A 15194-nucleotide genomic window follows, 5' to 3' on the forward strand; every position below is an offset into this window, starting at 1 on the left:
TTTCATCACAGTGCAAGCTGGTATTCTGTCTACCTAGGTCATTTCCTGAGCAATGATGTCTACTACAGCCTATCTAATCTGTTCCCAATCCACATACTGCTATTTGTTGTGACTAAATTAACATCAGGGATGTCAAAGATATTCCCATGAGTTCCAATCCTGTGTTCACTGCCTACAGTTTTTATCAACTTCATTTGAGATGCTCATATTCGGTTAAAAATTTCTTGGAAAAAAAAATCAAATTTCTGCATTTTTTCCTGCGTATAGACAAGCAGAAATACACTTCATTCACAAGCTTATTATTGTCTTCTAGTTACACTAACATAAACTATCACAAAATATAAAACTAGTTTAACTAATACTTAATAAAATAATACTTGAAAATTAATATACTTATACTTGAAACAATACTAATATTCATCCAGCAGGTACAGTAATGCTTTAGTAAAACATGATGCAGCTTTGCAAACTAATTTGATCCATAGTTCTTTTAACTTAAATGACATTGAGGAATAAGGGCTTTCTGTCATCAAATAAATCTATTCTTTAACTATACTGTCACTGTCAATCAGTAGAAGTAGTTATCTCACTGGGTTTTATAGAACTTTCTACAATTCTTTGAATAACACATTGGCACTAACAACTATTTTCCTTAAAGACTGAAAATGTTTGTTACTTTACACTTACATAAATCTTACATGAGTGAGTTTCAAATATATGTGTATTTAAATCTGTTTATAGTCACTGGCATTTTGTTTTGATTTTTCCTCCTACCACCATTTGTCCACGTTCAATTATAGGGAGGTAACTGTTTCTTTGTAGGCAAGAATGCTGAGCAGTAGATGTATGGATAAGAGTGATGTATCAACAGGATCACAAAGAATAAGAGAAAGAATATAGAAATACATATATTTTTGCTTTGCATCTTGACAATTTTCTGAGACTGCAGAAGAACAGAACTTAATTTTATTTCCTGACACTCAGTGAAATGTATCCCTGGTACCACTGTGATTATCTGATTTGAGCTTTTGATGTGTGGATGGATCTGACTTTCCAAACACCAGAGAAGAGTCTGACAAATTCTGCGCCTCCCACTGATTTCACTAGGTGCTTAGTATTTCTAAGGCTGGGACCCACAAACTTCTCTCAGTTTTGGATGATGGTAAGAAGCAGCACCACTTTGCCTGGCAGAAGTGTTAGATTCATAGAGCCTTACCCATGGCTGCAGCAAACTTCTACAGAACCTGAAGACTTGCAAAAAAAGAAGAGTTTTGCTGCTGCATCTCCAGCTTCCTATTCTAGAAAGACAATATAGGAGAAACACAGCATGAGAAGTCACAGAGGCAGAAGAAAGACAAACTAATGGGACCTCTGTATACTTTTTGGCCACCAGTACTTGCAGAAGGTGTTGGGATATAACCATTGGCCAGTAGCAACTAGTAGGATAAGCACAACGAAAAGACAGCATCTGAAATCAATGCTCTTTGAAGTATGAACTGCTGCCCTTTCCTTCTATTCTTTTACTCCCTTACCACTGCCTTTACCCATCTTCATCTAGTTTTCTGGTTTTTTTTTCAGTATTTTTCCTATGCCTCTATTTTTTTTTTCTCATTTGTTGCTCTCTGTTTGTTGCTGACATCTGTTACTTTTCCCCCTTCTACTGCTTGGTTTGTATCCTTTGTATCTTCTGTTTTGCTTTCCTCCTAACCAGTTGCCATTTCAACCATGTTATCTGAAAAAAAAAAAAAAAAAAAAAAAAAAAAGTTGGAAGCTTATGCAATTTACTATTTGTTTTTATGTCAGACATTTAATATCGTTCAAGTATCTTGGTCCATTTTCATGAAGGAAAGATCTGAAAAATGGATCTTTTGACTACCGTTTTTATAAAAACAGATCAGTAAACAGAATATCTGCTGTTAGGGAGGCTATGATTCAAATTCACAGCTAATATGAGACACTGGAAAATTCACTGAAACTGCTCTAGGTGAAAGAAAGGCGTAGGAAACTAGGTTTCTAAAACTCATGGAGGACTACTTGATTACTGTAATAGATTGATCTTTCTTCTCCTCAATTTCCAATAGAGAAATAAAGTGTCTGTAGGGCATGCTTACAAACAGAAGACGACCTGATGAGACCCAGCAATACATTCTCTGGCTGCATGCAGTGGCAAATAGTGTATGAATCAGACCTCTGGTACAGTGTGTGTGATGGGTGAGCAGATGACCCTGTCACCAGGCAACCCAAGTAAGATTGCTCACCATGTAGAAAACGTCTAAAGATGACTTTATATTCAAATTGAGAGAGGAATATCTTTTCTATTTAAGAAAGTTTCAGACAAAAATTTAGAGAAGGGGAAATTTTGCAATCTGTATTGAAGAAACTAGATTTCTGTTGATTTAAAACAGTTAAGAATTTGACAGTACTTGGGTTTGGTTTTAAACACTCTGAATAAAGATCTGAAACAATGGTACATATTTTGCAGGCTGATAAAGAGATGTTTCTGTAAAGACACTGTAGATCCTGTCCAGCGGGCAACAGCTCAGTACAACACAACAAGCTGTCATGCAGGCAGTAGGCAAACAAAGTTACTAAAGGAATCACAGATCTGACATAAATTTGAAGTAGGGTTCTTTTATTCTGTGCCTGTGAAAATGGATGACAATTACAGAATTAAAAAACTGCACAATGAGGTTGCAAGGGAAGAAATCCAACAACTCTTCTCGTAGCTGTAGTCAATGTAAGATAAAGATTAGTTACATGTATCCGTCTCTTAGATGTTTACAGTTTTTGCTTTACAAAAGCCTATGAAAATAATTTTTAAAACTTATAACCATTTGTGGATCCAGCTTTGGATCCTCTGAAATAACTAGTTTAGTTCTTGTTTTTTACCTGACTGAAAAGATAAGACACTGCTTTATAACAGGTAACTGAGTTGAAAACATGCCTCTTTAAGAGACCAGAATAATGAAATGAAGTGGCTTTAGCCAGTGTCACCACTGGGATCTGGTTAGTAGTGCATCAGGAAATCATTATAGATTGTAGCAAAGTGTCCTCCCAAGACAGCAAGACCTCTGAAACTGGGACTCTGCACAACGCTTTGGTAAGATTCAATATCTGCCAGTGGATCTGTGTGAACAAAGGAATGCAAGAAAATAAAATGGGAAGCATAGCAGGAAAAGAGATAAAAGCAGCAACAGCAGGAAAAAAAAAAAAAAAAAAAAAGAAAAGAAAAGAAAAGAAAAGAAAGAAAAGAAAAGAAAAGAAAAGAAAAGAAAAGAAAAGAAAAGAAAAGAAAAGAAAAGAAAAGAAAAGAAAAGAAAAGAAAAGAAAAGAAAAGAAAAGAAAAGAAAAGAAAAGAAAAGAAAAGAAAAGAAAAGAAAAGAAAAGAAAAGAAAAGAAAAGAAAAGAAAAGAAAAGAAAAGAAAAGAAAAGAAAAGAAAAAAAATCTTTCCTAAATGTGTTTTCAAGATTGCCCCTAATGGATTTAATCTCATCCAAATTCTAGGAGATAGCATGTGCCAAAAATGCTGCAGATGGCTCAGCTCAGCAGCAGGGATAGCTTGGAAGGGAAACAGTTCCTGTAGCTGCCTCACAGATTATTTACAGCAAAGACACCGCAGTGCCCAGTCATTGTCATGAAACAGTGCTTGTTCCCTTATTTGATACCTGTCTGGGCATTAAAATGGCAGACTTGTGTGTCGCCAAAACCAGGAGTGCCCTTTTGATAGTTCAATTCCTGTTGTGGAGGAAGAGCCCAGAAGGTTTCCTATCTCTTAATAGCAAGTAGTATGAATGGGAAATGCTGAGCAGTATACATCTCACTGAAATCTTCACTGTGTAAGTGTAGCCCTGTTTCTATAAATCACATGACGAAAAGTCGATTCATTAACATAACTGTGCATGAGTTCTAATCACTTCCAGTCTTGAGACCAGCCTTAGGATCTCTCTTAAGCAGCCTGAACATAGAGATACTGGCTATACACATTAGTAACACAACATCAACCACAAATCCTGATGTCTTTTAACACATTTCATAATTTTGAGGATTACAGTATTCCTTCTCCTTTATAAGAGTTTCAAGATTTTAAATTCTTTTTCCGCTCAGGTGTATTTGGTCATTAATGCTCAACCTCTATAATGTATTTTTATCTCAAATTAGCACAAAACAATTAGAATAATACAATATTCACCAACCTTTTCCTTTCAAAAGAATCCAACAAATGATCCACAATCTACTCCATCTTGCCTTATAACAGATGGTTTAGGATATATGTCGCTCTTTTTGCCTAAAGGAAGTCAGACTTGAAGATCTCATACATCCTTAATTCTACAGGTTTTAATTCTAATTTTACCACTTAACTGATTACTCTCCATTAAGAAATTCTGATCCCTTTCCTCCTCAAGTTTTGGTAAATGTGTCTTATTTTCTTGATGTTTATTACCTTCATATATGCTAGATTCTCCGTCCCCTGTGCCAAAGTGGTGTAGACAGTGACAAGATCTCTTGCTAGCATTATCTAAGTGAGTATTCATCATCCAGATGCTATCGTGGGAGAAGCTGGGTGGATCAACCCACTCACATTACAGCTGCATCCTGTTCCATTTACAATAAATCACTGTATACATATGCAAGTTGGCCAATAAAGAACCATGGACTGGTGGTTGATAGAGATTTTTGAATATAGTAATAGTCATTTGTCATTATAAATTATATTACATCTACCATTTTATTGTCTCTTTTTGTCTACTCTGCACTCTCTTCTATTTATCAGAGTGCTACTGGTACTGAAGAAACTAGAACTGCAGACAGCTTTCCCAGTAACCAGTTGGCATCTTACATGCGGAAACCATCCTATTAAATGCAGGAGCCACAACTGGATCCTCCATCCTTCTAGCAGCTGAATTATTTGAACAGGTGAAAAAATGAAAACATCTTTAACTCATTTCCCCTAATACCTGCTTATATTCAAGAAAATGAATGAATAAGCAATGTGTTCAATCCTTACGTGTGGGAAAAAAAAACAAAAAAACAAAAAAACACCACACTGAAGACAAATAAGAATTTCAGAAATGGGTCAAGAAGTACTTGAATTATCATCTTCAGTGGTCACAACCCAGAAAAATACTTCCCAAATAGGATAAAATATATGGAATTGTAGAATTCAAGTCATCACTAGAGATGTGATGGTACAGATGACTATGTTTGAGAAAAAGCAAGTAACTTACGGGTTTCTACAGATATTTCCCTGTATGTGATCTCTGTGAATTATTCCTGAACAAAACAACACATTATTCTCAAATAAATAAAAGAGGAATGTGAAGAGGAAACCATTAAGTTGTCTTGCTTGTAGTAAGAACACTAATAGAATATGAATAGAATGAATATGAATTCATATTCATAAAATGATGTTGAAATGTTAGAGTACTCAAATTAAGGATACGAAATGCTCTGAGAAGGAAAGTAAGCTTCTCTAAGTGAGGTTTCAGATGCTCAATGTCTTAAAGAGAAAGAAGATCAACATATCTATTGGTATTATTGTTAACAGATAGCAAAGTAAGAGAATAGGGAGTTTTTCAAAGTTGTTGACAAAAAAGTCATAAGATAAAATGGCTAGAAGTTGGAATTAAATGAATTTGAGCTTGAAACTAATTCAATAACCTTTCTTTGAAGGCAATTGAAACATAAGAACAGTTTTGTTTTCAAAGATCACAAGCATATCAGGATTCTGCATTTATAAAGTCTCCAATACTTAATATGGTTTATGGGGAAAACTGGAAGATTCCCATACACAGGGATGTGGTTGTCTGGCATTGGTGGGAATTCTCTACAATACTGCTTTTTTTTTTTTTTTTTTTCATGGAGAAAATACAACCTACACCACCATCAATCTGCATATAACTCTTGTAATTCTACCTTAGAACTATGATTGTATTTCAGTTATTTCAGTCTACAGCATCCCAGACATGACAAATTCAGCCGGTTGCTTACAATGTTCAGTTAGGATTTTTTCTCCATGAATGTGTAATTGTCTAGAAGTATTATTATGTCTTTTGGGCTGTACTACTATTAGTATTCTGTTGTTTACTTTCCCTTTCCCAGCCTTGCATTAACATCACGTCAGAGCTGATCACAGGTTACAGTCAGTACTATGACCAAGGGAATTTATATGTCATTTTGAATGATCAATATCCTTATGCTTTCAGAGCTATTACTAAGCAAGGAAGTTTTTCTCTGGTCAACAAATAGATATAATTTATTCCTTCCCATTATAAAAAAAAAAAAATTTCTTCATTTAAATGAGTACAATTAATTATTTCCCTGAAATTCTCAGGGTCTTATATTTGGCCTTAAAAATCTGATTTTTTTTTTTTTTCATACAGAGGATGATGAGGGAAAAACATTTATTTTCAGTGAGATAGAGGTGTAAGTCTTTATTAATTGAGGATCTCAAGATGGATATTTGCACAGTCACAGGAGAAGCAGCACCAAATTAGACATCAAAAACTACACTTATAATGACTTTTGGGGGAAAAAAGGAATTTGGTTTGCCTTAAGTGTAATTTACAGCATATCCAGACACTTGAAAGACTACTTTTTTACCTTGACTCATACTGAGCAGTAACTTAATCCTCCACCTTTGTTCTGTCTATTTGTTTAGCTCAAAAGATAATGGAAGGCCAGACTCTTTCCTTTGATCCATTTACCACGCATTTAGGGAAGTGTAGCTGTACCTGAGAGTATACTGGCATAAAAAAATAAACAGCAACAACAAAATAATGGAATTTGTGCTCTTGCTTATCTTCTTCCAGTGGATAATGTGCTAATTTATCTTGAAGGGATTAATAAAGAGCTCGAGTGGTATAGTTCTCCATGACACACTCCATGGTATGACCTCTATTTACTGAGGAGTCCTGTTATGAGGAATCATTTGAAATGGATACATACAGAATTTTCTTTGTCTATGCAAAATAAGAGGTAAACCTAGTTAAAAAAAAAAAAAAAAGGAAAAAAATCAAAACAAATTTGGCTGTTTAGTGTAATTCTTAGGACAGAAATTTGCATATCATAAAAATCATTGTTGTTCTATCATTGTTGTTTTCACACACCTTGGAACTTATTTTGAAATGTATGTATGAATGACTTCCTGAAATTATTTGGATGAGTCACCCGAAAATCAGTGGGGTAAGCATGTCTTCCTCAACCAGAACAGTCAGAGAAATACATTTCTTCAGACTCTTCCTCCAACAGTTTTAAAAGATTCTTCACCCATTTGATTTTTTCTTTTTTTTTTTAATGATCGAAGACTATAAATATTTATTGAAGTATTTTGCAAACCTGTACATAGAAACTAAAAAGTATATTACTTTTTAAAAACTTCTGAGTTAATTATTTGATAATCCCTTCAATAAACTGGCAATCAGGCTGAGAAATAAATACTGAAAAATGCATGTTTTCTCTTATGTCAAGAAATAAAAAAGAAAACAAGCAAACAAAAAACTTACTAGCAACAATTATGTAGTTTTTGAACTTTAAAAAAAAATTCCTTTTCTCATCTGAAATACAACTTTCTCAGGACAAGTAACATAAAATTCACTTTGCAGCTATCACATCCATTCTATAGATAAACATATGATTCCATTTACCAAGAATAACAGTAAATCAACTTCACCTTTAAATAAATTCATTAAGAAAGATAAAACAAACAAACAAGCAAAAAAAAAAAAAAACCTTATGATAACATTATCATTCAGCCAAGAAAATGAATATAAAGTCAGATTATGGTGCAATCTGATCAGTATTTGAAGGATACTTGGGTAATAACAATTTTTCTTTAGACAGGCGTGTTCTGTTTTACTCAGCTGCACAGGTAGATTGAGTTGTCTCTTTTTGGTAGCCACTGTTCAATCCATCACTTAAGTATTGCTAATGATTTGCCAAATATATTGCAGTTAATTATTGTTATTAATTAGTTTGCTAAATATAAGATAGCAATGCGTGGTCTCTGGATTTAGAAGCTCTTTTGTGCATATTTTTTTGTAACACTGAAAAATAAAGCTAAACCCAGAAGTCTGAGCTTCATCAGACTAAAGACCATAAGAGTACTTGGTTCACTGTCCAGATGTAGATCTCTGAAGGTATTTTTAAGCAAAACCCATTTCAAACCCACTAATATTCTTAGGGCTTAAACCCTATGTCAGACAGCTTCAGGTAGGTTTGAATAGTACTGAGCTCCCCTGAGATTTGTCATCAAACCAGAGTAGACCAGGTGTCAAAATGCATTTTTAATTAAAACTGAAGTATCACTAGAAATGTGTAATTTTGATATGGACTATAATCAGATGAGAGCCAGCAAAAAAAATATTTTTATTTCATTTTATTTAATTTCAGTTTAATTCCTGGTTCAATCCTGATTTTGCTCTGAATTTGTAGTAGAGTGTATAGCTGTTCTTGAAGTCAGACATATCTTACACTAAGTGATAAATTAGCATATTGCTCTGGAAGCAAAAATAGTTCTATTGTCAGAGGTCTTAAATAACGCATTCTAGAGAACCTATAATTTATAACTAAAGTACAAAAATCAATGGCCAAGAAATTTTACATATAGCTTTGTACTTTTTTTATTTAACACTGCTATTACCTGCTTGTTCCAAACTCTGGGTTAGAAGTGGTATTTTTTCCTCCTATAAAATAGCAGCAGATATTTTCCTTTTTTTCTGGTCTTGACTTTGGAATGTGAGGACCCTTAAGTAACAATTCTTAAACCATCTGCAGTTTGCACATCATCACTCTGAATGTGGTGAGTATCAGACTTGGATATGTTGTGTTTATTTCATATTACCAGTTCCTGTGAAATTTCTAGTACATTGAATAGTCCAAATAACAGGAGGTTAGCTGTCCTCTTGGATTTTCTGCCACCTTAAAGCACAGAACTCAAGAGATAATCCTGACAAACTGAAGTAAGTATTCTATAAACACCAATGTCTAAAGAATATTTTTGGTGTTCTTTTCCTCATTCTCCTTTCTCATTCTTAGCCCCTTGTAATAAGCATGCAATTTTCAATATGAAGACATCCATCAATACAGTACGACCTGGCACATTAAGAGAACAGAAGAGGGTGAGAAACAAGATCAAAATGCCCAAGGGATCTCCAGAAGTGAACTATGTCCAGGGCAAAAATAATTCTTCTAACATTTCTGCAGGTTAATTTCAGAAGGAAAAGTCATTCCAAACCTGAATTATTCAATATTGAACAAAATGAGGAATGGAAAGGATTTTATGCAAAAAATGTTTCCCATTCAGCAACTTAACCTTAGTTGTTCCTTCTTTTATCATGACCTAAAAAGTGAAGGAGGAAGGAGAAAAATGGGAAAGAAACAAGAAATGTATCATACCATATATTACTTATCTGTAAAACTCTGAATTAGAAATTGAACTTTTTTTTAATCTCTTTTTCTTAATCTACTCTGACTCTTTTTTATGGTTGAATTCATAATTTTGTGGACCAAGTGAATATAGGTCATTAGGGGAAAGCAAAGCCCATCTTGGAGAATGATCGTATTCATTCAGATTTTTTGTCTTTTTAATCCAGAGTAAATTAATCCTGCCTATAGAACAAACAGAAATAATTTATGGAATTGTATCATTTTTTTCCTTATCTCTATCAGAATTCAAACAGTTTGACTATCTTTCAGGATTCTACAGGAATATTTCATGCTTGGAAGTTCAGAATCAATAAATGATGAACTGTCCACCTCTTTTATTCTAGACTCTTAATTCTCAAGTGTTTTCCCCCAGAAGTTTCACTTTTGTGAAAACAACAGAAGATATTCATTAAGCCCATTGAATATCGTAACTATCCACTTCATCTTATTTTTATTTCTCTAAGGCCAAACATATGCCCAACTCTTCTCAAATATTTATGTGGTACTCAGCTTTGGGGTTGCACCATTAGCTTGTGTAATCCACAGATTTGAAGGCTTTATTCTTATGAAAACAACAACTAATGTTTTCTGAATAAGGGTATTTGAATAAACTTCATTTATGTTTTAAAACTCTTATCTAATAGCAAATGGGAACTCTAAAATTTCCTCAATGTGCACAAAATTTGGCTGTTATGATTCACTTCTACTATTCATATGGTACAGTTTGTAGCATCCTTTGTTTTGGTGAATGACTCTTCAAAATGACATAATTCTTACAATAATATGTTTGATGTTTGGGAAAAATTGCTGCCATCTTTTGGATGTATTCGGAAAAAAAAAAAAAAAAAAAAAGATATTTTACTGAAGTTCCAGCTGACACATCCCAGATACCTGCTTTACCACGGAAAATATAATTTGAAATTGCAGAAGTTTACTCTGAGATAACCAATAATTTCTCCTTTTCCATTTTATGTAGCGATCATAGAATAACATCTATGCAAGAATTGCTTGGCTAAGCAATACTTATGGGATATAGCTTTCGCTGAAAGATGTGCCACTGAAGTTGAAGACAAACATAACAACAGAACAGAGACTGTAGATACAGAGGGGAAATTATACCTACTCCAAATATTTAATTTTTTACATCTATACCTTGTCTTGTTTGAATAGGAAATAAAACTTTTTTGATCTATATCATTATTATAGATTAGTGTCACAACATATTTATCCTGAAATTTCATTGGAAACTAGCCTGGATTATTGTATTATTTTGTTGTTGGTTGTTTTCCTCTTTCCTTTTTATTTTGTATTTCCAGAAGATGTAATCAAATGCTTGCTATGTGGCCAGCTCAATACACTGGCTTCTGAGACAAACACTACACATTTAGCAAAGTCTTTTTAAGAAAAAGAGAATGCTAGTGTCAGTGAGAATAAATCAAAGGTGATAATATCTGGGAAAAAAGAAAACATTGTCTGGAGAAAATAATGACTTCCCTGAAGAGATACCATTGTCAGGTACTAGCATATCTTGCCAGCACTGGACAGTAATATTAAAATATGCTGCAAATCTACCTTATTGTCTGGAGTGAGATTCAGACATGCATTCTGTAACTGTTCAGACAGGAAAGGAGACTAACACCAGCTGAGTCATAATGACACTCAGAAAAAAAAGTCAAAAGAAGATGTGGAAAAGAAAACAGAGTCACTGTAGACATCCTCCACACTTCACACCGTACAGCTGACTTTGTGGTTAGTTTCATTTTTGGCTGAGCACAGGGACCGGTGGCAGGCCAGTAAGTTACATCCACACTATCCAGTAAACCAACACCCCTTGCAAAGTGTGAGTGACATGACCACTTGTTTTAAACTAACAACAGCAAACTGAACACTCTCCCCTCATATGCTGTGGAGCCAACACTAGTTTTACAGAAATATTCAATTAAAAAGGTTTATAACATTTCAGTCCCTAAGAAATCAAGCTGACTCATTGCCCCAACCACAAATTATAGTATTTAATCCAAGCCACATGCAAGAGAAAGAGCAATGCAATTCCTCATTAAACAACACTATTTTTCTGTAAACTTCACACTCCAAATTCACCCCTTCTCCCCAAAAATGCTGTTGCTCAAACTTACCACTTTTGCCAACTCCCCCTGCTCCTAGCATCACCACCTTGTACTCTCTGGAGCCTGCTGAAGCATTGCTGGAAGAGCTGGTCACTTCATTTTCTAGCTCCATCTTGCATGAGGCAGGAGAAGGGAGCAAAAGGGAAGAAAAAACAACGGGCAGGTGCTTTCTCTGATCTCAAACAACTATGTGTTAGGAAAAAAAAAAAAGGCAGAAAGGAAAGGTATAATACAAGAGGTACAATTTATCAGTCTCACACTTGCTGCTGTGCCTGTGTTAGCTGAAGAAGGTCTCATAGCAACCACTTTAACAGCTTCCAATAAAAATCTTTCTCTGCCTCCTCCCAGCTCCATATCATTCTCTGTGTTTCTCTTCCTGGACAGAAGCAGTTTTGTGAGACTCAAAAGCCCTGGTACCTCTGGGTGCTGCTGTGTCTTTGGAATCAAATTGAGCAGAGCCTCCAGAAAAATAATATGGATCACAGTTTTTAATTATGATGCTTGTTATTCCATGTAGCACTTGCTTGAATCTTAAATAATAACAAAACAGACCATTCAACCCCTCTGCCACCTTGGACTTAAACATTTGTCCTGTGTTCTTCAAGTTTGCTAGATTTATGTTTAATACTGTTAGAAGTGAAATAAACAACTTTTTAAGAGTCTTCATTCCTCATAATGTTTACTGCAAAACAGAGAAGTTTTCTAAGGTTGGGTTTGCCCCAGATCAATTCTCTTAGTTCTGTTTGCATCAATTAGTTACAGAAACAAAGTATTTTGGAAAAAAAAAATAATATATATATATATATATGTTTGTTATTTTTCCTTTTTACCACACAAAATTTCAGAAGGAGATTAGGATTGCATGGAAGGGACAGGATCAATTCATCCAAAAATTATCCATGTAAGGAAAGAGGAAAAACAAGTTGCTATAAGTATTTTATACTAACCTCAAGTGATTTATGTAACCAACCTGGTCAGCCCAAATAAATAAGAAAAGAATAAAGCAAAATGTTTGTGAATTATATCCTGTATGAAAATGTCTCATTAGGATTATTCAGTGAAAACTTACAACAAAAGACTGCAACTTTTCATTGTTTTCTGATGATGTACTCAACAGACCTAGTATATTTAAGAATATGATAAGTAGATATTTGCCTAGCTTTAACATTTAAATACATTTGAGGACTAAAAAGCATCTGCTGCAAAAGGGATGGAAAGCAAACTTGCTCTCCTTTAAAAAGTGCTGGACTTTCATGACAGGTAGAACTACTGAGGAAACAGGGAAATGGAAGCAAAGTATAGTATCTTGGAAGCCTTCATCTGTGCATTCCTCCAATTATTTCATGGAAAGTAAACATATGGAATTACATAGGAATACAGAATTAAAATTTGAAAAGGAAATAATAATAATAAAAAAAACCCAAACAAACTGATTAAGGACATGATTGAAAGAAAATTAGAAAGGAGAGGAAAAAATATAGAAGGGCACAGGTATGTTTATATGTGCTAAGGAAATACATGATGAAAGAGAAGAGATACATAGATATGAAAATAGAAATATAGTTACAACTGAGAAAGTCAACATAACGTGAGTACTCATTTTCCCTCCTAATCCAAAAATTAGGAAGCACCAGATAAAAGAGATAGTAGTAGAGTTCAAAATGAAACTACTTATAAAAGTCATGCCTGTGTTAAGGAACTTCATGCCACATGATGCTTTGGGCAGTAAAAATGAACTTCTAATTTAAAAGAATTTAAATACAGAATAATACAAAATCCACTGTGGTCTTTTGAAGTCACCACCTCTTGTTTAAGGAGCACTCAAGATCACACCACCAGATCCTGGAAAATACTGAAGAATACGAGCATGGCAGTCTTTTTACAGCTACACAGGATAAAAAAACAGAGGGAGAGCTGCTGTGTTCTGAGGACTGCTCCAGAATCAGCATCTGTTACAGCTGTCCTACAGGATCTATGTAATAACCATGCTTTGAGCAGTTTTATACTATCAGGGCTGGGTGTCTGTATTGATGCCTGGATGCAGCCCTCAAAATTCAGAAGGATTTGATTTTCTGAGCATAAAATAGGAAATTCTGAATGTAATAATATGTTGTCTCAATATTGAACTTCAGGAGAAAGAGACAGGTAGAACAGTAAATCCCTGTTGCGATTAGAATTCCATTTTCATTAAAATTACCCTCATGTGCTCAGTATTCACTTATTAGATAAAACTAATAATGATACTACACCCAGGGCCTAGAACAGCTGGGTTTTCCTAGTGATCTCCCATCAACACAGCAACCGCCTCCTCAGGAGCTTTTAACCCTGTAATTGGCAGTAACATTTGGCTGACATTAAAACATTAGGAAAGTGAGTGGTTGTGGATATGACTCAAAAGATAAGCTAATAAAAATATTAAAAAAAACATTAGTGAAAATTGTGTATACATAATTGATAAGAATTAGTCAGAATTTTTCCAGCTGTTGGTGTTTGCCAGAGAAAAATGACAAGTCATTTTTTTCTGTTGTTTAGAGCTGGAAAGTGGGGAAAGAATGTAAGAATGGAAGAGATTACAAAAGGGCATTATGTTTGAGTAAGAAGTGGAATAAGACAGAACATAATGGAAAGCCTCTTCCTCATCTTTTAAGAAAATCCTGAAATAAAGACAACATTTTTATCTCTGAAAAAGTGGAATTAAATATTTTTATCTGTTGATTGAGGATTAAGCATTTAAAATACCTTATTTAAAGACAGATCCATGTATATTAAACTTTAACAGTTTAATAAGTGTAATTGCATTATATAAGCACATAGAAAAATATATCTTCCTTACTTTCACAGGGACTTACCCCGGGTCTAAAAGGTGATACTGCATTCTTGTTTATAATGCAGGACTTTTTCTAACCAGTTTTCATCATAACTTCCTATTGACAAGCAGTAGTGGAGCGCCAGTATTTAACTTCATTCCCATTCGTGATAACATCAATTAGTCTTCCTTCTCCCACCTGAGCAGAAAACAACAATGTTTCACTTTCAGTTTGCTGCCAACAAAATTAATGCTGAGATGATCTGAAATGACTGAGTTTGAAACAATATAGGAAAAAGATCACCAGGGTAAATGCTTTATGGACAACAGGAAGAAACAGTACAAAATACAACAATCAAACCTGAGATACTAGAGTTTTTATAAGTGACTTATTCCACAATAGATTCCAACCTGCTACTTTATCTTTTTTTCACTGCTTTAAGGACACATTTGTCATGATGTAAATTCATAGAAAACTGTCCTCAGGCAAAGAGGAGCAACAGAAAAAGTTGGCAAAAAGGCTACTAGTCTGTAATGAAGCATGTATTTAAAAAATTCAGTCTCTGTTGTTGTTCATGTATTGCTTTTGACCATAGAGCAAATCTTTCATTTTTTTTTTCTGATCTTTCAATTTGTTATTCAAATGCACTCTGAAAACCAGCAATCAAACAAACATATTCAGTATTCAATATCTAGTAACTGCTTTGTTTAAATTCATATTTTGACAGTTAACATAGAAATAGCTGTATGCTTAGGTCTTCAAGGATGTTTAGATCTTAAGCAAAAGACAACATACAGCTAGGTAGGTTAGAGGAGATGCAGATGAGCTTTTTCTAGA

General features: G+C 34.3%; 1 protein-coding gene across 1 annotated transcript in view; it reads right to left on the minus strand.

Moving 5' to 3' along the window:
* RIT2 (Ras like without CAAX 2) overlaps positions 1-11662 on the minus strand; it is a gene marked incomplete at both ends in the record, with an annotated part of 196019 nt that extends 184357 nt beyond the window's left edge. Inside the window, one exon of the mRNA XM_082075228.1 lies at positions 11560-11662. Within this exon, the coding sequence (XP_081931354.1) occupies positions 11560-11662 (103 nt within the window). The remainder of the gene's footprint in view (positions 1-11559) is intronic.
* Between the last annotated feature and the right edge of the window lie 3532 nt (positions 11663-15194).

The sequence above is a fragment of the Streptopelia decaocto genome (genome assembly GCF_964273445.1).
Source record: "Streptopelia decaocto genome assembly, chromosome: Z".
Lineage (NCBI taxonomy): Eukaryota > Metazoa > Chordata > Aves > Columbiformes > Columbidae > Streptopelia > Streptopelia decaocto.